This window comes from Melospiza georgiana, chromosome Z (genome assembly GCF_028018845.1).
Source record: "Melospiza georgiana isolate bMelGeo1 chromosome Z, bMelGeo1.pri, whole genome shotgun sequence".
NCBI lineage: Eukaryota > Metazoa > Chordata > Aves > Passeriformes > Passerellidae > Melospiza > Melospiza georgiana.
Window position 1 is genome coordinate 41,648,024 of NC_080465.1, and position 25,062 is coordinate 41,673,085.

The 25,062-nt window shown below is 43.6% G+C and overlaps 1 protein-coding gene across 1 annotated transcript; it reads right to left on the reverse strand.

Moving 5' to 3' along the window:
* Nucleotides 1-7,143: 7,143 nt before the first annotated feature.
* On the reverse strand, nucleotides 7,144-8,511 carry GCNT4 (glucosaminyl (N-acetyl) transferase 4). The gene has a single exon (XM_058044303.1). It carries the CDS (start codon nucleotides 8,509-8,511, stop codon nucleotides 7,144-7,146), a length of 1,368 nt encoding a protein of 455 aa, XP_057900286.1.
* Nucleotides 8,512-25,062: the final 16,551 nt, after the last annotated feature.

A 25,062-nucleotide genomic window follows, 5' to 3' on the forward strand; every position in this document is an offset into this window, starting at 1 on the left:
AATTGAAGACATACTGTGTCTGCTCCAAAGATCTATGTACAGAGACTTTAAATAAATCCTAATTTAAGAAAGCCGTAAGAGAGAATGTCATGATTCTTCAGCCAATAAAAACAACACAGATAATACAATTAGCTGGCTGGTCTGGAAAATTATAATGCTGATGTGCTCTAATGAAAAGAAACAGAGACAGTGCTTGCTCTGCTGGCTGAGTGGCCTGATTCCTGCTCCAGCTTGGTTCAGGGAGGCAGCTCCATCTTCAAGGGGCTGACTTGTCCAGTCATTTGCATGCCAACAGACACATGCTTTTCTGGTTCTGCTCTACCATACCCAACTCTGGAATCTGAGACCTAGAAAAGAAATAAACCACCACAGCCTACTGATGGTTTCACAGAAATACAATTTTGTTCTGCAGAGAGGGATGCATCCACATCCCAGCTAAGCATCAGCTTGGAACTAAGAGAGCATTTTAAAGAATATAGTTAGCAATACAAAAGTCAGAAAAGTAACTCCAACTTCTTACAGTAACAGCTCTATGATATCTCTGTTCAAGTCACAGCATCACCTGGGGGGGTTTTGGGGTTTTTTTTAAGTGGGTATTTTTTGGGGATATTTTGGTTATGTACACGACTTTAGTCTCTTGGATATATCTTCCTGATACAGCCTTATATATCTCTATATCTATATAATCTATAACTATCTATATCTGCATCTAAATCTATAAATCTCCTCTACACACAGAATTCTACACAAGAGGAAGAAGCTAGGTTTGGCATAGGAACAAAGGATATTTTTGATAATTTTCCTTTCAAATACAAGTGGAGTAAAATACAATTAATCTCCCAATTAATCGAGCACATAAATGTACCAGTTCAGGCCCAGGATAGCTGAGCATATGCACATGTCCCACTAATGTCAATTAAACAGAAATCCACCCATGGTACAAGCTGATTGCACCAAGAATCCTTAGAACTGCTTCAGGAGCAGAAAGGAAGTTTTGGACTCCAAAGCAGCTTGGAGTAAATGAGGACTAAGTAATAAAATTTAATTGACATGGGTGTCTTACAACCATAAAAACAGCTGGGACTGCTGCATTAAAGGGTAAGAAAAAACAGTGGCGGGGGGAAGCAAGCATAACATTGCTTGGAGAAAGTAAATTGGGACATTCAATTCTGCTGTATCAAACCTCTGTAGCAAGACTACTTCTGTTTTCAGATATTTGGAAGGTCTTGAAATGGATCTACAGCCAATTATTCCATGCATCAGATAAAAATGCATGTACCACCTGTATTTTCATCCTACTTCCTATGGTCCCTAGCAATTAAGTGCTGAAATATTTGTGTGTAGTTATTTCCAAGTGTGATTTCCAATTCCTGTCACAGTTATTAATAAATAGTGATTTGAACCTCTACAGTGTAAGTTGCAGTTATTCTTATTTTCCAGCTGTTATGCCACAACAATACTAATAGCATAATGGCTATAAATATAGTAGCATAACAGCTGGTATGGTGGTAATAATGCCACCTGCAGCATCTCTGTATACTCTTTCATCTTTTCATTGCCCCAGGCAGAGCTCAGACTTGCCATCCTTTCCATCTCAAAGCACAAATTCGGGCAGAGAAAAGAGGCTCAGCAATAAAAAAGCTGTTGTTGTTTAATCTAAATCACAATGAAGTCTCTAATTGTAGCCCAGGGAAGAGTCTTTTAAGTAAGCCCACATGTATTAGAAGCAAATGCCTAAGATGCAAATGGGACATCAGTCAATAGTTTTTCAAAATAGCTCATATTAAAAATTTTTACTGCATATAACACAGACAGCATCATTAAAAACCATTCACCTGCCATGAGCAGAAAAATCAGATGCTCCTTTTTCTGCCCTCTCTGATGCAACCAGCACAGTCTCCTGAGTTTTTCTGTAATCCCCTAGTCAAATTCCAGTAAATTTTTAAGTACCTATTTTTTTACAAGACAAGAAACTGATACAGGCTCCATTTCTTTGCTAAATCATCTCTGTTTTAAAATGTACTAGCTCAAGTTTTGCTTACCTCAATCAGAGATGGCAGCAGCAACCATGCTATATGTAAGCATTTCCACTTAAATCTCTGCTAAGACATATTAATGGAGGCTCAGCAGCAACAAAACTTACTGTCCTTGCCCCCCTTAAAAAATACCATCTAACTCCTTCCCATCTAGGTTGGGTTGACCCAGGCTGGATGTCAGCTGCTCACCAAAGCCATTCTGTCACTCCCCTCCTCTCATGGCCTGGGGAGAAAAAACATAATGAAAGGCTTCTGGGTTGAGATAAGGACAAGGAGAGATTGTTCACCTATTAATTACTGTCATGGACAAAGCAGACTCAGCTTGGGGAAAATAAATTTCTTACCAATCAGGATTAGGGGAGTGAGAAATTAAAAAAAAAAAACCTTTAAAAACCCCACCTTCTCTCAGCCCTTCCTCATGGTGCTACCTTCTTCAGGCACAGCCTGCTCTAGCCTGGTACCCTCATGGGATCACAAATCCTGCCAGGAAACCTGCTCTAGTGGGAGCTCCTCCCTACATGGGGCCACAGGTCCTGCCAGGACCCAGCTCCAGTGTGGAATTCCCATGGGCTTTCAGCCACCTTTGGGCATCCATTTGTTCCAGTGTGGGCTCCTCAAGGGGCTGCAGGTGGAGCTCTGCTCTACCTTGGATCTCCTTGGGCTGCAGGGGCACAGCTGCTTCACCATGGTCTGCACCACAGGCTGCAGGGGGATCTCAGCTCCAGCATGTGCAGCACCTCCTGCCCTCCTTCTGCACTGCCTCAATCCTCTCTTCTCTAGCTGTAGCTGCTGTTGCTTGGTATGGCTTTTTCCCTTTATTAAATACGTTATCCCAGAGGTGCTGTCATCATCAGCCTTGTCCAGCAGGAAGTCCATCTTGGAGCTGGCTGGCACAGGCTCTGTCAGATATGTTGGGAAGTTCCTGGCATTTTCTCACAGAATCCACCCCCACCCTCCTCCTGCTATCAAAAACTTGCCATAGGCTTTCCTAATTGCAAAAATGCCTCATACAAAGGTTTGTGGTTTTTGCTTTCTCTGTTTTCCAAAACAGACTGGTATTATAAAGATGAGTATCCTTTAGCCATAGAAAATGAAAGAGTTATGTAGCTCTGAAGAAACAGGAGCAGGATAGAGTGTGTAACTGTTGGCTTGAAATACTAAACAGCACTGGGGTATTTCCAGTACAGATTCACTGCATGTCAGTAACAGATCACATTGTTCTGCAGAATCACTTCCATGACTGGAAATTATCATCACCAAGAACAACCCAGGTTCTGTAAAAACATCGAGTTAAAACAGATATTATACCTGAAATAAAACTCAAGGTCACACTGTAAACACACATTAGTGCACCACATATACTCCACATTTGCTGCCCAAATACTGGTTTTCTTATGTTTATACATTCTGATTTAAATGCCACAGTAATGACACTGTAGGCATAGAAATAGTCAACAGGCCAAGTCTGTTTTAATTACAATTACAGATTAGAGTCTAATTCCTAGTCTTTCCTATCACATCCTTTTATTCCCATAGTGAGGCATTTATGTTGGTATGTATTATCCTCCGGATTACATGTCTAGCCTTATAAATTCATTAACAAGACAAGTAGTACAAATGTTGGCTGTGCATCTCTTTCACTAAAGCTCATTATTTCCTTTTCTTCCTTACTTAATTTGTCTGTGTTGGAATGCATTCAGCATTTCTGCATTTTCAGACACCAATAAAATGGTGGGCTGGACACGTACACCAGTGCTGACAGCTGGGAGCAGCACTATTGCTCTGCTTATGCATCCTTCCTGAATGGGAAAACTTGGTCACCTGATAGTCCAGATTCTCCACATGACAAGCACAGGGCAGGATGGGTGGAAGACAGCCAGCATAGTGCTTCTTCAGCAGAACAAATAAAGAAGAAACCAATATGTGCAAATGTATGCATACTTCAAAATTGTGAAATTAATTACAAGGGGAATTTCTCAGAAGTGAGGAGAAGAATGAAGAGGAAAAAAGAAAAAGGAAATCTAAGTTTTACTAAGGAAAATAAAACCAAACCAACAAACATACAAAGAAAACCACAAAGAGACCCCCAACAAACCATGTGAGAATAAGTGCCTATAATCTAAGTTTCAGCCGAAATAAAACCTTTTGTTTTGCCATAAACTAGGTTCAGCCATTTTCCTCACAGAAAGGTTGTGTATCATGTCTTGGGGCCAGCAATGGCAGACAGACCCATGTAAAGAGCAGTGATGATGAGGATGTTACCCACCTCTGTAGTCTAATTACTTAACTGTGATCCAGGCATCAGTGTGGCAACACTGCTGAATGCAAAGCCAAAAACCAGAGAGAATACTATTCAAAAGTTAAGACACTTATATTTTGACTGTTCTTTTCTTTGGAAACAATGGAAAATATTCCTCCTTCCTTAGAGATCCGCAAAAGTCCCAGGAAAATCCAAGAAAACCAGTCCAAATTCAGTGTTGATCCTGTTGCAAGCAAGAGGCTGGACTAGAGGATCTTGCAGCCTCACCAATCCAATGACTGATTTTTGTGAACTGCCTTTCTACAACCTTGAATAGCCTTTAAAGCTGCTTTCAGAACAGCAGAAACATCTAGAATTCATTGGAAAATCAGCACTTCATAAAGTTGCAGCTATGTCTGTACACTGCCCAGTTCCTCATGTAGCAAACCGGTGGCTGATGCTGCCTCACACCGTGCCACATCCGCCCCCACTTCTCCACCACCTTGGAAGAACGAGGTGCCTTCTTCCAAACTCGTTAAATGACAGGCATCATTCCAGCCAATTCAGTTAAAATAGCACAAAGTTGCATGTTGATTAAAATCACACACTTCAATGAAGTTTAATGGGCTGGTGGATTATTTTTATAAATCTATGGCAGATCAAACAATTACAATTAAACCCAAAATGGGTATATGTGTACATACATACATAAAGCCAGTTTAAATAAATACAAAATTTCAAATATATCATCAATTTATATGTACAGAAGGCTGTAGCTTGGCCCTCTGGGATCCTAACATTCTCTTTCACTAACTTTTTTACCACTGAGGACTCTATTTTATATGCAAGCACTAATACATGAATCCGTAAATACCACCAATATTTAATTTTCTACAAAGTATTTATAAATTACATCAAGTCAGGACAGCCGTGGGTAGACAGGGCATGTCACTGAAGTATGCAACTCAGACTTGAAAAATAATCCCCATTTATTTCAGAAACAGTACATTTAAGAAATACTTGACCTGTGCAGCCACAGACTCCATAAACGGTTTTGTGGATAATAAATTATCCACAAAATAAGTTAATATTAAATAACTAGTATTGTGCAACCAAACCCACAACACCCACAGGTTTCAAAGTGCTTAGCAAGACAATAGAAGATTATGGCTCCCATTTCACAATGGGAATAGCTGAAACAGAAAACTCAGGTGGCTTGTCTGAGAACTTACTGAAAATCATTGTCACAAATGTGGAAAAATGCCTGAGAATCCTGACTCTCAAACCAGTCCTGAGCCATGAATTACTTCACTGTCACTAAATCTATAAACAAAATCTGAGACTAAAAAGCAGCTTGGTTCTTTCAGCACAAATAAGGAACAAAGATTTCTCATTGATATGAGATATGGTCATTACTACAGCAATCTGTAGATCAGTAAGACCAGATACACATATCCCAAAGTCACTCATGGGGAAAGGTCCCTTAATAAAAGACAGATGGCTAGAAAGAAGACGGTGGCACGGAGAAAGCTAAACTCCGAGATCCACTGGAACCACCAAAACTGAACTTGTGGCAGAGCAGCACTCCAGGGAAACCCCCAAAATGCCAGTGGCATTTCTGAGTTGCACAAGTTTCTGCAGAGACCACTGCACTTGCAAACACTTCCCTCATGCTGGAGTGTGTGAAGCCCAGCTGTGAGGAGGCTCCTGAGCCACTCCACAGCTGGGAGGCCTGGCAGGGCCATGGCAAGCAGGGGCTGTGGGAGAACTCTTGCTCCACAGCTGAACCAGGGCCAATTCAGGCACCTGTCAGCCTGGGATCATGGGAGTGCACAGCCACGACACTTGCACAGAAACCACTTAATGCAGGGTCTTCCTTTCTGTAATATGGCTGTTCTTATGATTACTGCTCAACTTTGTGTGCTCAACATTCAACAAAGCACCACACTGCTGAACACCAACTGGAAACAGCTCTGTGTGTAGGGATACTGCCTCAAGAGGACTGGGATTTCACATAAAGGTATTCCTAGAGGCAGACAGAAATGAAGATTGACCTCTTTTGGCACGAATACCTCCCCCACATGGCTGCAGAGACTGCCCTTAGGGCAGGCATGTATCCTGCCTCTGGAGAACACACAACTGTGCACTCAACAGGGCACAACTATTTCAACCAACTTTCACTGCTTGTGAAACCAACAGTGCTGGCACAGCACCTGATCACACACTTTGTAGAAGGAACAGCAACAACCCAGGTTAGCTGGGAGAAGAGAATAATGGTACACACAATGCAGTATACAGGGATCTTCTTTCCCTTATATCATCCAGTCATATTCACACTGCAAAGATCTATGCAGCTCCCACAGACGAGAAGTGTGGAACTTCAGGTGGGGTCACATGGCTCATTTGGTGTTCCTGCTGATCTCTTGGTTTTTTCTGTGAGATGGGCACTTGCAGTTTTCCTGAGGTAGCAGATACAGAGGTCTTCCCTTTATTCCTTTAATAAAAGCAAAAGTGAAGGAAAGGAGGAGAGGCAGACAGAAGTGCTGGAGTTTCTCATAAAAGATACAAACACACTTGAAGTAAAATACATTTCTGAAATACTCCATTGGGATAGAGAGCACAAGAGCCTCCAAAAGCAAACTTCACCATCTCAAGATCACCCTGAAGTATAATTACAGGTTTAATGTGACAAAAAAGTTAATCAGCGAGAAATCCCTTTACATAAATAACTAGCCAGGCACCTGACTCTGCAGGGCCCCGGGCATTATCCAGAAAGGACTTTTCCCTCACTGCCATCCTGCAGCAGGTCAAGGCAGCAGGACTGCAGGTGCTGTGCACACAGCAGGGACAGCAGAGAACACAGCACTGCTATGTCAAGGCATTCGTAGAACTTAAGTGCAGAAAGTGCTCATCAGAGGACAAATGTACCCACTCCTTCTGTTGTTCTGCCACCTTTTCTGCCAAGCACTTTACCAGGACAGGATCTACTTTGGAGTCAATCTTGTTGGCAAACCAGTGTCCGTAATTCAGAAGCCACCTTAATTCTCCAGCCCCATAGATGCAGACACTGCGAAGGTGGGTACCAGTGCATGGAGGATACAAATAGTCTTCAAGATAATTCCATTTCACCAGACGAGTTTTGCTTTGTAAGTCTGTTACATCCTGGGATGACCTTGGAACTTCCCCAGGGACCCCAGGGACACGTACAAGAGTGGCCCAGAAATGTTCATCTGGAGAGTATGTGTCCCTCGACCACTCAAAAAAATCTTTTGCAAGTGAGCTTTCAAGGGTATACTGAATAAATTCTCGGCTTAAAACAAAATAGGCACTGCCTACAAATATCTCAATATCATGAGGTGGTGGATTCTTGGAAATGTTGGTTTTTACAGGCATCTGCATGTACTCATAAGGCACTTTCATAAGTTCATAATGATAAGTAAATCGTTCTCTTTTGCTACTGCTTGGCTTTGAAGTTTCCAGCATGTTTCCTCCACCGAGTTTCTTCAGTTCAGCGACCAGTTCAAAATTTGATCTCAAAGGGAAATCTTGGCCACACAAATTGATAACATACTTCCAAGGAACTGCAGAGTCCATCAAATCAGACAAACAATTGAAATCTGCTTGCAGACGTGAAATATGTGCGTAGTCCACTGTCTCCAATTTTGATGCAATGAAAATATTTGGGAAACATTTAGCTAGATTGTTCAAAGCAGATTTGAAGCTTTTTGCTGCTTTTTGATCATAATGGATACAGTAAATATTTTGACGACTGTACAATGAATGTATGAGCCTTTCTACCATTGCCGCATCTTTGTGAACAACCAAAGAATAGGCAATCGGAAAACTCTCCTCCTCTGGAGAAACAGGTTTTAGCTGGTATTTCCTAAGTGAACGATACACATGACAGTCACTTGTCATTGCTACAACATCTTCATCAGCTAAATCAACTATTTCTTTTCTTCTTATCTCTAAACTCTTGCCAATTTCATGAGGATCTTGTTCATATATAGATGAACAATTAATATCATACTGGAACTCATTTCTAGGGTATGAATATCTGTTTCTAACATAAGAAGAAGTGCTCAAAAAGTGCTCAACTAAGTAAATGCCTCTAGAGGGAAAAAAGTGTCTTTCGACATGGAGGAGCTTCAGCAGTGCAATCAGCCATCCAGTAACACACAGAATCAAGATCTTCCTTCGTGAGGGACATTTGTAGGACCACTTGTGTCTCTTCATTCTGCAAGAAAAAAATACATAATGTTACTTTCCATCAGAAATCATCTCTGAAGTCATCAGAGACCATTCCAACCCCAAAGAAAGATATGTGCACACCAGTCTGTCTACAGCATAAATACCACCTTATTAGGAAGGCCACTGGTAATCTCTAGTTTTTTCCTAATCATAATTTTAAAATTTCATTCCCCTGAATTAGCTAAGTGAAGGCAATAAACCAGATGATTTCCAGTCAAATAAGAGTATCAGAACAAGATTCCCACTGGTCTTTTTCCAAATCTTTTTAAAATTTCTAATGAGCTACAAACTGAAGTACAGCACACCCTGGATTGGCAAAAACATTACTGTCATCCATGTGAGTAGGAAAGATTATTTATTTTCCTGAGTAATATCAAGGCATTTAACGGGAGCAGCAAAGGGATCTCTAGTAAGTCTGCAAAGAATGTGTGCCTAATGGTAGATATTAGTATTGGTTTTTTTAAAAAGCATGAAACTGAAAGTTTTAGTATTCAAACACTGCATTCTTATTATCACAAACACTGAAGCTGGCTCATAAAGATGTTCAAGAGGAAATTAATTTTCTTCCTATCCTGTGCCAACAAGATCTGACGAGCCCAAAGTCTCCTTTCTCTCTTCAGATTCCTTCTGGAAAATACTTCTAACTTGCCATGAAGACAGAGGTGGATAAATACATAGCACTTTCATCCACTGGTATGAACATATAAAGGAAGTTCCCTTCTGAAGGCAAAAGGGGTGCAGTAGTAAGGAATAGTGCATCTGTCCTGCTCTCTGCCGTGCGACACAACCTTGGATGTGACCACAAAAACACATGTGGCCCCTTTTTATACAGCATGTTATTTTAAAAAAATTCCTGTGTAGCCCATTAACAACTGAGTCACTACCACAATAAAAGCTGAACACAGAGATCCTCTTCCACATATCTTTGCTTTACTGGCTGAGTGTAATCAGCACTGTTCCCCAAATCGAAATTAGACCAGAACCACATAACAAGTGCAGCAGTAAACTTAGTTCTACTTAGCTTAAACGAAACTCCACTTTGTTTTTAAATTGAACAGCTCCCACTGTTTCTTTTGAATAGAAACTTTTCAGAGTGCTTCTAGAACCAATAAAATGGTGGGGGCAGCAGATGTGGCTTGGATGCCTGAACATCTCACACATGTATGTAAAATGAAATACTGAGATGTGCATTCAAATATATTGCAAGACTAACTTGGGCATCTTTAGCATTCCCTTTGATGTCAGGTCTTGCAAGCTGTAGCTACATTCAAATTGCAGCTTATCAAGGGCTTTTTCATTTGTCTCTTCTCCCTTGACTTTGCTTTTACCTATGCATCTTTGTCCTTAATATTTCTATTTGAGGGCAACAGAAAGAAGGAAATGTTATCTCCTGGGGGTTGCCATGTACAGACCAGGGTCAGCCAACACATACCTATTTCACAGAAACCAAAGCTCAGCAACTCTCTGCAGGTTTTAGAAAGAGCCTCCAGGTATGCTAACAAAGAAAGAGAAAAGAACAGATCTCAGAATCATTGAATAGTTTGAGTTGGAAGGGACCTTAAAGATAATCTCATTCCAAAATCCCTGCCATGAGCAGGGGACCTTCTCCTAGGCTTGAATAACTCCGGGGATAGGGAATCCACAGCTTCTCTGGGCAACCTGTTGCAGCGCCTCATCATCCTCAAAATGAAGTGAGACATTCATATCCCTATGAAGGCAAAAATCCCACATTCCCCCACAGCAAGCAGGTGCTTTAGTTCATCTCTTCTTCAAATTAATCCCAGTCCAATGTCCAATCTGGGTTTCCCCTTTACCTACCTTCTTTATGTATCTGTGATCCTGGAAAAAAATCACTTTTAAAAACTGCTCCTAACCAAAGGCAGGTTTTCAGTCATATGAAAAAAAAAAAAAAAAAGCTCTGTAGAGGGGGAAACAGGTAACATGTCCTGGCTTTTTTCTTTGGAGGGAGAAGACCTATGTGGGTGGCCTTTCTGTGAAGCCCACCGCATGCCTCTGCCCAGCGTCCCCCTGGCTAGCAAGGACAACACCTATCACCCCTGCCTGAACAGGGATTGCCTAAATCAAGGAGTGAATCTTCTCTTATTCTCTCCTTCAAAAAAGGCAAGTCTGGACAAAGAAAAAGGAGGGGAAAAATCCAACACATTCCAAACTTCTCCCTAACCTCTCTATCTGTGTCAGCCCTGGCCAGCTTCTGCCCAGAGCCAAACATTCTGTTGCTATGAAACCAAACAAAGCCATAGAATCTTAGAATGTCCTGAGTTGGAAGGGGCCCACAAGAATCAGTGAACTACAACTCCTGTCCCAGCACAGGATACCCCAAGAGTCACATCATGTGCCTGAGAGCATTCTCCACCTCTGGACCATGGGAGTACTGAACTGCGCCAGGATGGTGCTCTGTGACCTTTCCCTGGGGGGCTTCTTCCAGAGCCCAGACACCCTCTGGGTGAAGACCCTTCTCCTTATACTTAACTTAAACTTCCCCCAACAAAACTTCAGACTGCTCCCTCGGGTCTTGCCACTGAGAAGAAATCAGTGCCTGTCCATCTGCTTTCCTTCCCAAGGAAGCTGTAGGTCACTGTGAGAGCTCCCCTCAGTCCCCTTTGGGCTTAATAGACATGGGGACCTCAGCTGCTGCTCACATGGCTTCCTGTCCACATCCTTCACCATCCTTGTGACCCCTCCTCCTCCCCAACAGTTTTTTATCTCTCTTACACTGTGGCACCCAGAGCTGGCCCCAGCACTCGAGGTGAGGCTGCCCCAGCTCAGAGCACAGCAGGACAATCCCCTCCCTTGCCTGGCTGGCCATGCTGTCCCTGATGTCCCCAGGACACGGGTGGCCCTCCTGGCTGCCAGGGCACTGCTGACCATGGTCAACTTGCCATCAGCCAGGACCCAGTGGTCCCTCTCTGTGGCACTGCTTTCCAGAATCTCATTTCCCAGTCTGCCTGCACATCCAAGGTTGCCCCATCCACAGCTGCAGAATCCAGCACCTGCTTTTGTTAAACTTCATATGATTCGTGATTGCCTAGCCCTCTAATTAGTTGAGATGTCTCTGCAGGGCCTCTCTGCCTTCAACAGCTCCTCCCAGTTTAGTGTCCCACTTTACATCTTTGAGTTTGTCTTGGGTTCCATATCCAAGTCATTAGTGAAGATGATGAGGAGCGCTGGCCCTAAGATGGAGCACTGTGGAACCCCACAGGTGACATGTCACCAGCCTGATGTCACCCCATGCGCTTAACCCTTTGTGTCTGACCCATCAGCCAGCTGTTCACCCACCACATGAAATATCCAGAAGGATCCTGTGAGAGACAGCATTAGAAGCTTTACTGAAATCAAAAAAGACCACATCATCAACAAGGTGAGCTGCCTTGTCATAAAAGGGAATTAGTTTGTCAAGCAGGACCCTCCCCTCATGATGCCATGCTGGCTATGACCAGTGACTGCATTTTCTTTCAGGGGTTTTTCAATAACTCCCAGAATAATCTTCTCCACAATTTAACCAGGCACTGGAGTTATCAGGGTCATCCCTCTTGCCATGAAGGAATTCTTCCTCATATCCAACATGAACCTTTCCTGGTACAGCCTAAGGCCATTTCTCATCCTGGTGCTCGTTGTCTGGGAGAAGAGGCTGACCCCCATCTTGCCACAACCTTCTTTCAGGTTGTTGTAGACAGCAGTAAGGTCTCCCCTGAGGCTCCTCTTCTCCAGGCTAAAAACTCCAGCTCCTCAGTCACTCCTCATTTCTGAACCCTCCATCACCTTTGTTTCCCTTCTAAATAATTTATCAGTATAAGGGTAATTTCAGCAAAACCTGCGATTTCTTGATGAACAGTGGGAAACAGAGGGATTAAATCTCTTGGGATCATCACACACCTCATCAGGTTTTGACTCATCTGAAAAACTTTATTTTTTACCATATGCAGACTCAAAGCCCTACTCAGACATGGAGCTGTACTGTACCATACACACCGTGCTCTCCAGAGGAGCACAGAATGAATTAACAAGGCAGATGAGAACAGCAACCTACTGCTGTCCAAAGCACCTACACTGGGTAGCACTGACCAGATGCTAACTCTGCTTATCTTGTCCACAAAAACTTGTTCCTTAGGTGATGCCATAGAATACACATGCAAGGTTCCATCTTTTGTATCAAGATTTTATATTATGATCTTATACTATGAGCTTGGCATTGACATCTGGCTTTGTTCTGTAAAATGTGTTACTTGTTTTTTCTACATGTGAGAAGACTCCTGAGGTACATTTGCTTGTTCCAGGACTTGAGGAGAGCAGGAGCCCCAAGTCTTCACACAGTGTAAGACTTCTATCCAGATTCCCCTGGCTTCCAGGGAGCTTCCAAGGCCTTCCACTGGCCCCTTCACGAACATGGGCTCCCAGGGAAATCCTCTTCTCCTGCCTCTGCACCATGCCGTTAATAAACCTCACAGATTTTACCCTCTCCATGTTGGCCAAAAACAAACACATGCGCTTGTATCTGATTAACAGATCCATTATCAGTTTATTACGTCAAAAAATCTGCATCTTCCTTATCACTAGCACTAGTAATGAAAAAAAAAGATTAAAGTCGAGGAATTGTCTCTCCCTTCACAACTGTTGCTCACACTCAGAGAAGATGGATGAAGGTAAAGCATCCATCCCTCGAGACCAACAACAGCTCAGCCTCACGAAGATCATAACCTCACCTGCAAGGGCTACTGTGTTAAATGTTTCTGAATTCATAAAGCCATGCCCACTGCTCAAGATTCAACCCCAAAATGAAAATGGGTGAAGTTGTCTGGAAAGGGAGGAAATCCTCTCTCCAGGTCCTCAGGCTTCATGTGGGAGGACTCTGACTTCAGGAATGTGGTAGCTGGGAAGTGACCCAGCTAAAAGCTTTCAGTCATGAACCTCAGGCATTAATTGCAACTCTTCTGATTGACAGCAAGGCTCTAAGTGGGTCTTCTGTGATAATGAAGTTTAAAAATGTTAGGCAAGGGTAAGGTGTGCTGCTAACATCAGACGCAACCAGGCTGGAAAACCCTGAACATGCTGCTCTCTGAACCATGTGAATAACTGAACGATTTTGCATTTGATTGGCACCCCCAAAACACATGCACATTGCCTCAAGTCAATGTATGTCTCACAAACTCAATAGAAATACTGTTTCTGTTTCGGTGTTTTCTGTTTGAACTGAACTGAGTTCTAAAAGAAAGTCCATTTTGGATGAGAATGAAGTATTACAGAGGGCAACAATCCACCTTTTGGGTTGTTTTACAGATTAGGGTATTTTCATCAAAATTAGGATAAATTAGAACAAAGTTTGTTTCTTCATTTGTATCTTTTAATAACTAAAAAAAATGTTCTTTTCTCTAAAAATTTGTAAAAGCATCAGTGGGACTTCTGGCCTCCAAGGCAGACCCTAAGAGGGAGTGATGATCTGCCTGCCTGAAAAAATATTCTGCTGTTTCACCTGAGTGCTCTGCAACCTTTTCTGCATTCTGATCTAAATACTCTGGCTAAGGGCACTGTGCACTATCACATATCAGGTAGCAAGGTAATTGCAAAATTGAAGCTTCTGATTCCTCTATAATTTAGTTTTTATTATTAATAGTTCCATAACATTGAATATCTAAGATGCTGTGGAAACAATACCAACCAGTGTAGGCAAGGTTTAAGTTGGTTTTGAGTGTGCCCAACAGAATTTTCCCTGTATTTACCAAATTAGTGAAAAGTGAACCTTATTAACTGTGCATCATCTCAGTGCTATGCAAAGAAATTCTTGTGGGCCCACTGGGGAACTGCATTTGAAGGTAGCGTTGGACACCTCATACCAGCGCAGCAACTTTTCCATGGAGGGAAGCAGACCACAGATACAGAAAGGGGAGAGAAGCCTTATCCACCTCCCCATAAACACACAGGAAAAAAAACAGGAACTGCTGTTGTTTTTAATTGGAAGAAGAATAGAGCAGTCAGGTAAAACTCTACATTATGAGATGCGGTTGTCAAAATTGAAGAACCACGTGGGAGCACATATATTAATTCATTGGGACTAACATTTTTTACAAAATATACCTCCATTCCTTCAGGGTAAAATCATGTTTAAACTACCACTCCTACTGAGAAACTGTACACCATCATATGTTGTTTCATAGAATTATAGAAACATGGAAATACATGGCTTGCAAGGGGACTTTTAAATGTCCTCTAGTCCAAATCCCCCACCACGGGTAGGAACATTTCCACTAGACTGCTTGAGGTTGTCACATAACATCTAGTCATACTTAATGTTAGGAAGCAGAACTTAATGTGGTGAATCAACCCTGACTACTTCTAGATTTGGCCTTGAAAAAAAAAAAACAGCAGACAACCTGTTCTGCAACGTAGTTGCTCTACTATGCATGTGAGCATAGCAGAGCATTGCTCTACTATGTACCTTGCCCAGACTAAGCCTCTGATGCAATCTGCAGCCGGTGGCAAGATACCAGGAACTGCAAAGGATCAACAATTCATCCCAAAACAGGAACTGTGAGATGGGCTGCACAAAGCATCCCTGGAACAGCAAAGAGAAGCAAGGAAAAAGCCCAGCTTTTGCACCATAAGTGCCAGCTCTGCCAACCCTGCTTGCAATGGCATAGCCTTGTTGCACCCCTAATGTGAGGAATTCCAGGGGTAGCAGTATCACACATAACCCTGATCCTCTGCCAGGAACACCCCAGCAGCTCCTCCATCCCAGAGTGGTACTCAGATGCAACAAAGAAAAGCCAGGAAGCTGCTCTGGCCAGCACAAGTCTGAGTTAGCTCAGGGAACCAAGATCCCGCTCTGGCTGACCTCCAATGGTTCATATACACCAGCGTCACAGCAGTACTTCTTTGAGTACATCCCTCTGTAAATGTTTAAAGAGGTATTTGAGAGCTCGGAGGAATGGACAGGTTACCTTCATTGGCACAAAGAAACTGGCAGGCTTTGGGCTCACACTGTGTCTCTGAAGATGAGTTTTTACTTTAGAAAGACTTTAATAATATTATGGAGACCTGGTTCCTGTGAGAGACCAGGGCATTACTGCAGTTCCTCACACTATTATTTTTGCTTTTTCCACAACCTCAATGCACCCAGACTCACAGTCTGTGCAACTTTGTGATGCCAACTTCATTCTTGCAGAGAAGTCTACACCTCCCTTCACCCATAGCAGGAACAAATTACCAACTCTCACATTCCTCTTGCTCAGCATGGCAAGTCTCATCTGCTGTCCACACAGAGCAGAGGTGTTCCCAGTTTGTCCAGTTTATATTCAGAGCACATTGAATTAGCACATCTGAACTACCTTGTTTGAGAAAATACAGAATTTTTCAACTCCCCAGCATTCCATTCCCTTTCCTCATTGTCTTTTCCAATACAGACTGTGCTGCATTAAACTCAAGTGCTTCAGTGATTAAAAGTAGAAGCTTCCAGGTGAATCTACAATGCCCACAAGCTCCCTGGACATCGCGTGCAGGTTGGAGCCATTATGAACCATCCAGGTCCATCACAGGAAGCTAAGATATCAGATGTACCTCCAGGTAGAAGGATAAAACTCCTGCTTTGAAGGTTGGGGTTTTTTTCAGGAAAAAAGAAGGGATCTCTGCTCAAAGAGAGCTGACACCATGGATAGGGAAAGGCATTCCTTTGGTGTTGGAAGCAACTGGCTTAGCAGCAGGCATGCAGGCAGGACTACCTGAGGAGGTCTGTAACCTGTCTGCCTGCAATAACCAATGCATCACAACTTTCCTGAGGAAAACAAGGTATATATTAACATCCACTGCCCCTCTCCCTGCTCTGTCCTTGCCAGTCCTTCCTGAAGGACCTGCTCAGTAGGCAAGCAAAAATCCAGTCTCAACTACTCAGCTACACTGAGTTACAGAAAACAAAAGCCAGGATCTCTACTAATGCACAGCATTACCACATTTATAATACTTCTGTTCTACTTAAGCAATACTGATCAAAGAGGTCTCTGACCTTCTACAGATGCCACAAATTACTTTTGGTGCCAGGCAAGACAGCCAGCTGGTGGGAACCACCTCTTGTCCTTTGTCACATCTGCCTGGGACTGCTTTACCCAGAGCATAGACTGACAAGACATGTTGACTGCTACTAGAATAGGGATTCTTGGAAACCTCAGCCTGCAAGCAGGCAGTGCTCTCTCCTCAGTGGATCTGAAATACATGGTGCCCACTGTGAAAGCATTGTGAGGCACCTGCTTCTGTGCTTGCCACAGAGCAAGAGTGAAGTGAAAAGGTCAAGTTTGAGTGCAAGTCTGTGGAAGGAGACAAAAGAGGGGGAAGAGTTTAGGGGAATACAAGTGCTTTCACCCCAACAAGTGATTGTTTCTTGCGTGAAGAAACCCCTCTGCATATGAATCAAAGTCCTTGCTGTCACCTAGATTAAAAAAAAAGGAATGTGTGCTGAGAAGAGCAGGAGCAGCAGAATAGAGGTTGGAAAATTACAAAAAAAGAAGAATGGAGAGAGGGATTGAAAAGGGTAAGTACTTTCATGTAGGTAGCATTAACAACAACAACAAAAAACAGAATAGCAGAACAAGAGATTTCTTTAACCTGTTACACCCCCATCACTCAAATACATCTGAAACAAAACCAGTGTGTACACCCTTCCTTGGAAACCAGGTCGCAGTGTATTTCAGCAGCCAACACCATTACTACATAAAGCAGGAACTTAAAGAGGGAACAATTCCCTCTCCTCAAAGTAAAAACACTTCAGGAAAGCTCCCCCTGATAAAATATCTCTGTTTGTTTAAAACACACCTGGCTCACACAGCAATGCAAACTCGGTGGTTTGCATGACTAACCCTGTGCAAAAATTTAGTTAGCTCCTCCTGGCTTCCCCTGTGTTCTGTACAAATCAAGTCTGGGCCTTGATAGGTCTGTGGGAAAGACAGAGGGGAGGATGTTCAAGAAAAGTAATCGTGGGCTTTCCTAAGCTGTTTATTTTATTTTTTTGTAAACTATCTGTCTGAATTGAAATTTTATCACTTCTTAACTATTCAATGCTGCAAACTGGAAAAGTTAATTTACTATGGGCTATTTTTTTCATTGCAAAATTATCTATTGATAGAGATCATGGGATTTCTGTGGGAGTATACATTTTATTGTCATTAAATCTCAATCAGTTGATTCTATCAAGTTTGTCTGAGTTTCCACCCACTTGCTCTGCACTGGAGCCTCTGCCTGTGCCCCTCCAACACAGCTACACTTAGCGCCAGCCTTATTCTGCACATCTCACCCCCTTGTTTTGGCTTGCCTGCTTGAGTAAGTTAGATTACTTACTTTTCACTTACATTTTCTCTGAATGACGGACAACTAAAGAGCTAAGTAACTTCAATTACTTAAACACTTAATTGCAAGATGTGAAAAAATATGTCATTACTTTTAGAAGTAATTAGATTATAAACCTTCCAATTTTAAGACCGTGAAGACTTAAAACAGCAGAGTATCCCCATGAAAAACAGTAAGAAATTACTACAGTTTAGCACAGTGTGGTTTTTGCTTCTGGAAGCAGAAAGACATGTTCTTGCCACATATCTGGGAAACACAGCAAAGATCTGGCAGTTATGGATATCACACAACCTTGTCCCAGGGCATTGTCTCTTGCACAGGATCTGCATTTCCCAGCAGAACTTCCTGTGCAGACAGTAAGTTGCTTTGCTTGTCTGTTTGCCACTCAGCTCCAGCTCTCTGTACGCTCTTTAGAAAAGGCTGGATTCTCCTTTCTGGCTGCCTCCAGTGGCAATCCTCACAGTTTCAGTAAAATATCTTACATCAATTTCAGCATGTTCGTGTCCCAGAGATATGTCAGGGTAAGGAAAGTCAATGTCTCAGCTCTTTGGCCAGGAAAAGAGGTAAGCAACTTCTGCAGGGTCATGCAAGCAGCACAAGAGAGAATATAATTCCTCTGCAACCCCAACTAATCTGAACTGCTTTACAGAAACTTTTCACAAAAGCTCTTTTACTGGAGGCCTGAAAAGTCTCTCAGCAAATCCCTCAACATCTCCTACTACTGTGTGATGCCAGGCAGAGGATTTGCAGCCCTCTTAAAGCAAGAAAGTGTTCAGAAGGCACAGAGATGTCAGTCATCAAAATTCCCAAGTCTGATGCTTATACATTGAGAATTTCAATTCTCTGACTTTGTGACATGGGGGTATCCATGCTTGCCAAGCACATCATGTACTATAAAGGCAGGAGTCAAGAAAGCAAATAAACAAAATCCCACTAACAAATACATACTCCAACAAATAGAGTTTAGTCCCTTCTAATTTGTGGCAATCTAGAGTTTAACAGCTTTTTCCCACCTCATATGGGAGTTTAAAGCAATAGTACTACAGTGGAGAGAGGGTTAACCTTTAAACTATAGAATAACATAAAAATTAAACCCAAAGGGACAGTATTTGTGTTCATTGGCAAGGAGAAGCACTATAAAAGAGGGTGGAAATTTCCTGTTAGACAGGGAAACAGGAGAAATTGCATGACACCGCAGAAAAGCTCCTATTAACAGCTGAAAATATTTCTCCATTTCCTTCACCCCACCACCAAGCTGCCTGCAGACTCTTCTCTGCCAAGCCCCACTGTAAACCACCCTCCTTAAGTCATTTCACCCCGCAAAGTCACAGCTTGTCTCGTCAGTAAGATCTCATCAGAGAAAGCTGCAGACCTACCTCCTGGACTTTGCTGCGGCCTCTTCCCCTCTTTAGGATGCTCTGTCCCAGGAGATCAATATGGGTACTGCCAGCTCAGTGGGCAAACCAAGTCCTAGTGCCTGCTCCATCCTGCCACTGCCCGCAGCCTCCACCAGTATCAGTGCTTCACATGCGTATGAAGTCGGACATACAGAAGTAGTAGGGAAGGCATTATTTCTTGCACAAATTAAAAAAGAAAATGTAAAATGTTAGCTGAAAAATAGTGAACATGGAGGCTTGGTATGTTAAGTCCCAGGGGTGGCTATGGCTACAGGTCTGAACTAATAAGCCTCTGCTTTTTAGCTGGTTAGTTGGGAAGATTTTATTGTTATTAAGCTGTGGAAGGCATTATCTGTATAAGAAGCATTTATTCTTGTTTACTCACATAGCATTTCTAAGCACCAAGAAGGCAGGGAGAAAGGAACACCATAAAAAGAACAGATCACATCAAAGCAACCTAATTTCCTTCTCCAGCAGAGTAAAGAGGACTTAGGGAGAGGCAGAAAAGCACTGGGACACGAGGAGTCTGTCAAAAGCCTCAGCAAGTCTGAGATGCACATAATACTTCAGGTACCAAGACTCCAGGTGTCAGAGGCCTTGCTCCCTCCACAAATAAAATAGCTCTGACACTAAGCTAAGGCCAGAAGTTTGGGCTACTGTTATGAGATTCACAGTCCTCATGATACTTCCTGAAATTCTCCTTAGATATGATGGCTTGCATTGCAAGTTCACCTATACATAAGTACTTTGTATGGTATACAAAGTCTCCCTGGCAAGAAATAAATTTCTGGGCTATTATACCTAACTTTTCTCTGTGTGATGCTTACAAAGAAATTTGAGGAACTAAACACTGTACTATTTGTATATACCACAAACAACTATCATGGTATTTTCCCTCAAGGAAAGCACTGCAGCAGTATTCGTAAGGCATATGTAGCATTGTCCTCCTCTCCATCCACATTTTGACCAAAATACAAACACCAGCCTCCTCTTCATCACCAGTCTGCCAGATGATACAGAATTATAAACTGCACTTTTGTCACTGAAGTGTCACAAGCCTGAGTGTCATAAGCCCCAACAGGGCTCTGTGTGTCACAGATTCAAGGGCCCCTCCAGTCCTGCCTTAGCTCATTGTCCTCAGCATTGCAAAATTATACAGAAGTAATGGTATCCAGATTCCTTAATATGGAATATTAATACTTAATATTGTCACTCTCTGTCTGTATAAGATGCAATGTGGCAAGACAGCAGCTGGGTCAACTTTACCTCTTTTCTGTATGATGGGAGGGTACCATGGTCGATTATATAATGTGTTATAAATTGATTTTTAAAAAAATCAAGAAAATGGGACATTTTCTGTGAGACAAAAGCTCCCAGCACACGCAAAACTGAAAGAGGTCAGCAGACAGCTATGCATCTTTTGAGTAAGATTTAGGATGCTGATTTGTCCCTGCCTGGAAATCAAGCATGAAGAAAGACCTCCCCCAGCAAACAACGCACCACAAAAACACACACAGGCCAGAGGCACTGCACAGTCAATTCAAAAGGAAAAGGTCCTTGATTGGCACCAGGGAATCCTGCACAGGCCATGGGCTAGCTACCTGACCCGCCAGACAAGCCATGCAGCAGTTGGATAATACAACAGAGCCTGTTGCAGGAGGATGGGTGGATCTCTGACAGGCTGGTATCTACCCCACCACCTGCCTTTATCTGGGTTGGGGCAATTAAAGACCTCCTCTTTCTTTCTTTCTTCTTTTAGTCTTTGTACTAAAAGCAGAGCAATCTCTGCCTCGTGCCTGATCACACTGCAAACCCTGGAGAAGCCTTCCTCGAGTGTTTCAGGGAGAGCCTGATGAGGCTTGACTTGTTGACAATTACGCAAAATGTACTCCCTTGCTGGATTCAGCACCCCGCTGTTTATGTTGCAGAAATGAGCTTTTTATGACTCATCTGGTACATTTCTTAGTTCCTTTATCAATATTTCTTGGAAGACCTCAAAAGCTGGAGTCACCATATGATTCCTAATGACTCTGTAGCTGTAACTGCCACGTAAATGCTTTAAGCTTAATTCCTCTGAACTTACCTGGACTACTCATTTCAGATACAGTCTCCTGCCCCTCAGCAAGGCATTTATAGGATGGTCACAGCCAGCCTGTTGACTGACTAGAATAATTTGCACATATTAGACCATAAAATAGCATGCATAGTATAGGTTAAGAACCACAAAACTTACAGAACCTGGTACACATGCAGTTTTCAGTGTGTGGATCCCTTTCTTGGGGGTCTGAATACCCAGTGTAATAACACACAGAGGTGCCAACCCAAGCAACTGAAACTTGAATGTACTCCTTATCACCATTACTGCTTTTCAGAAAGTTATAATCCCTAGGAATTACTAATTTATACTACACAGATGTCAAATGCATTAGCCAGGTTTGTTGGTAATCTTTCAATGCCTTTACAGCTGGGCAGAATACAGAAAAATACGTGGGAACAGGGCCAAAACCCAACACTATCAGATGTACAAAACCAGAAACCACAGTCGTACAAATGTTGTAGCATTTCACTTCCCTTTCTATTATCATCTCAGAAAAGCTATGTGCATGAAAGAACAACTACATCATATCCATGGAGCCCATCCAGCCCAAGATGTTGTCTCATAGTAGTCAAGAGCTGATGCTTGGAAACAGGGTAAAGAATGAATACTCTTTAACATCTTCTCCATATGTCCTTTCCAGATCCATTTCCTTACAGCTTAGAAGTTTTCAAAGACAGATTAAAATGTCTGTTTCTTGTGAAATTTTGAATTCTTTCACCCAGTCATTTTTGGACCTACATGAGCTTTCTGACTCGCAGACACTAGGGAGTGTGTGGGGGCGGGGAGGGGTAACACACTACAGCTCACTTGAGCGTAGTGTAAAAACCCACTGTCTTGTACTTGTTTTCAATCTTCTGCCTCCCAGTGTCACTTGACTGTTGTAATTCTCTGGCGGAAAGAAGCAAGCAGCTCTTTCCTGTTAATCACCTCCACATCAGTAGCAAGTTTATCTACCATCTCTACCCCTCAGCTGTTTCTCTCACAAATAAGCAAATGCAAAAGGATTACTACTAAGGAAATTGATTTATGCAAAAAGGCTACTATTAAGGAAACGTGCCTATCTCAAAATAAAACAGGTTGGTTTACGGATTAGACATTTGGAATGAGTCAGAGGATGCTCAGTGGAGCAGATCCTTATGTGGGACACAGTGCAAGTCCCCCATGAGGTCTTCTATTTCTAAGCCTTATTCAAGCATTAGTAAATCTGTTCACCCAATAATAAGGGACAAGCTGCTACTGTCTCTCTTCGAGAAAAAAAAAAAGAAGTTCTGCCAAGTTCTTCCTATTGTTATTTTCTGTTTCTTCACAAGGAAAAAGAACCTCTTTCCATATTAAAGAAAAGTGCACTTGGCAAATTTGAACACAGTTACATGAACATTCTGAATGATTTACTGGGAAACGAAAAAATGCCAACATCACGGCAACCCCGATTCCCCTTACCAAACCTTATTTTAAGTTGGTGTAACTGTTGATTCTGGAGAGAAGGTTACGAGGCTACGACATCGGAGTACAGCGCTTACCAGCCGGGCTGCGGGCAGGTGGGTGCCCCGGTTCCGGACTCCCGCACCCTCTTACTGAGACGCAAAATCCCCCCGTAACTAACTTTAAGACAAACAGCCCCTTCTTACCGGAGCTCTCCCGCAGCACCGGCACGACCCTCCTCCTGCGGCTCGGTCCGCCTCCAGGGCCGCGCCCGGCCCGGCGCTCTCTGCCCCGCTCAGCGCCGCCCGCTGCGCCCCCGCGGAGCGCACACTGCCGCCCTTTCCTCCTTCTCCTCCCAAACTCCCCCGCCACGGCCGAACATCCAAATTTGCGCCTACAGCGAAGCCGCCGGGAGCAGGGCGGGAGCTGCTGCCGCCCCAGCGCCGCTCCGCCAAGTTAGGGCTCAGCTCGGCGGGCCGGGACGTCTCGTTGCCGCTGTCCCGGGACTTGCCCGCCGGTCGCGCACTCACCCGAGCGGATCGCGGCCGTCCCGGGCCGGCGCCCTGCTCGGCTCGAAGGGGCGCTCTTGTGTGCGCGGGGCGTGTGATGGGTGTGCGGCACAGCATTTTCCTCCATGACGTGAAGGAAAAAAGAAGGGCAGCCGCCCGCCCCGAAAGCTGGCGGGCAGCAGGAGGAGGACGAGTGAGAGGTGACGGTGAGGTCCCCGCCAGCACCTGGGAGCGGGAGGAACCCGCCGCCTGCACGCCGCCCCTCCGGCAAACGCGGCACCGACTTCCCCGCGACTCCTCATCGGGGGCGGAGCGGCCGAGGAGCTTCCCAAACCCTACAGCCGGCTCGACCGGGCGGCAAGACAGGGTTGGGTCTGAGCCCCGGCCCAGGCTCCTTGTCCTCGTCTCGGCTGCCCCGGAGCGCACAGCTGTGGAGAGGGAGGGGCTGCTGCGCTCCCGGGTGGGCACCAGGCGCGGCAATAGCCGCAGCTCTGAGCTAATAAGCTGCACCCTGGCATTAAGCCTCTGTTTTATAGCAGGTTGGCTGGGGACGATTTATTGTTTTTATTTAGCAGTAAAATAACCTGCCGCTGCCCTGGAATACTGCAGATCCCCAACCACATCCAGGATAAGGCCGGTGTTTTAAGGTCAGGCCGCGCTGTTGGCTTTGCTCGCAGAGAGCCTCGGGCCCTTGGTGCACCGGCTCGGTGAGAAATGTGGAAGACGCCACAGCACCGGAGAGCATCTGTCTGCTGCTGTAGCGCTGACCCTGCAGCTGGGCACCGCTGTGACAGCTCAGCTTACGGCTGGTAATTGCATAAGCCACTGTGACCAAGTTATATGTAACTGGGTGTTGGCGCTCTCTCCGCAGAAATGCGTAAGTGAAATCGGAAGGCCACAGATGCTGGAAAACTCACCTGTGGATTACTCCGCAACACCAGTATTGGTGTAAGTGGTAAAACCTCCTGCTACAGACAAAGCCAAAGCTTTGTTTTAATAAAAACAAACAAACAACGCAAATCCGTAAAAAACACAGAGATACAAAAGTCACATTAAAAGTTATTTGAATCCAGTTCCAAAGTCTCATTCCCTAGAAATGTTTTAATCCCTTCCTGTGTCATGTTTCTCTTGATATGGCCATAACTTAGCACTTCAAATGTCAGATCACCCACATCATTTCCTACCCAACTAGCTAACTAATAACCGGTGATAAGAATAAAGGGCCCAAGTCTCATGTAGGCAGTTGCTCAATCTATTGATTTGAACAGAGTATTTTCCTCCAGTTTTGTATTAAGGTTTGAATACCAGAAAAAAATCTTTATGTCATCATGACAAAACACTTGCCAACTACAACTGCTTCAAGAATTTATCCAAACTCCTATAGCAACATTATTCATCACTCTCCCTCCCCCTTAGCTGTATTTCCACCATCAAAAACCCAAGCAGTATTGCCTTAGAGTACTGTAAATACCTTTCACAAGCTGGCTTTCATTCCCATTATTCTCTTCCCTGACCTGCTCTGCTTTGCTTGGCAAGAAGGTGCAATGTTTTGTGTTGATCCTCTGCTTAGAATGACTTTAGCTCTCCCTGCACCTGCCTTTACTTTTTTCCTCTTCTCCATGTGTTTCCCTTGCTTACAGAATTTCATGACCTCTGACCTGTTACTCAGGAGGTCACACTGGTTCCTGCTGGCCTTAAAATCAATGGATCCTGTGTTATATTCTCTGCCTCCCAGCTGCTTCTCTTCCTCTTAACTTATTCTTTT

Excerpts from the sequence above, each read along its gene's own strand:
- GCNT4 (XM_058044303.1), bottom strand. The coding sequence starts at position 8,511 with ATGAAGAGACACAAGTGGTCCTACAAATGTCCCTCACGAAGGAAGATC.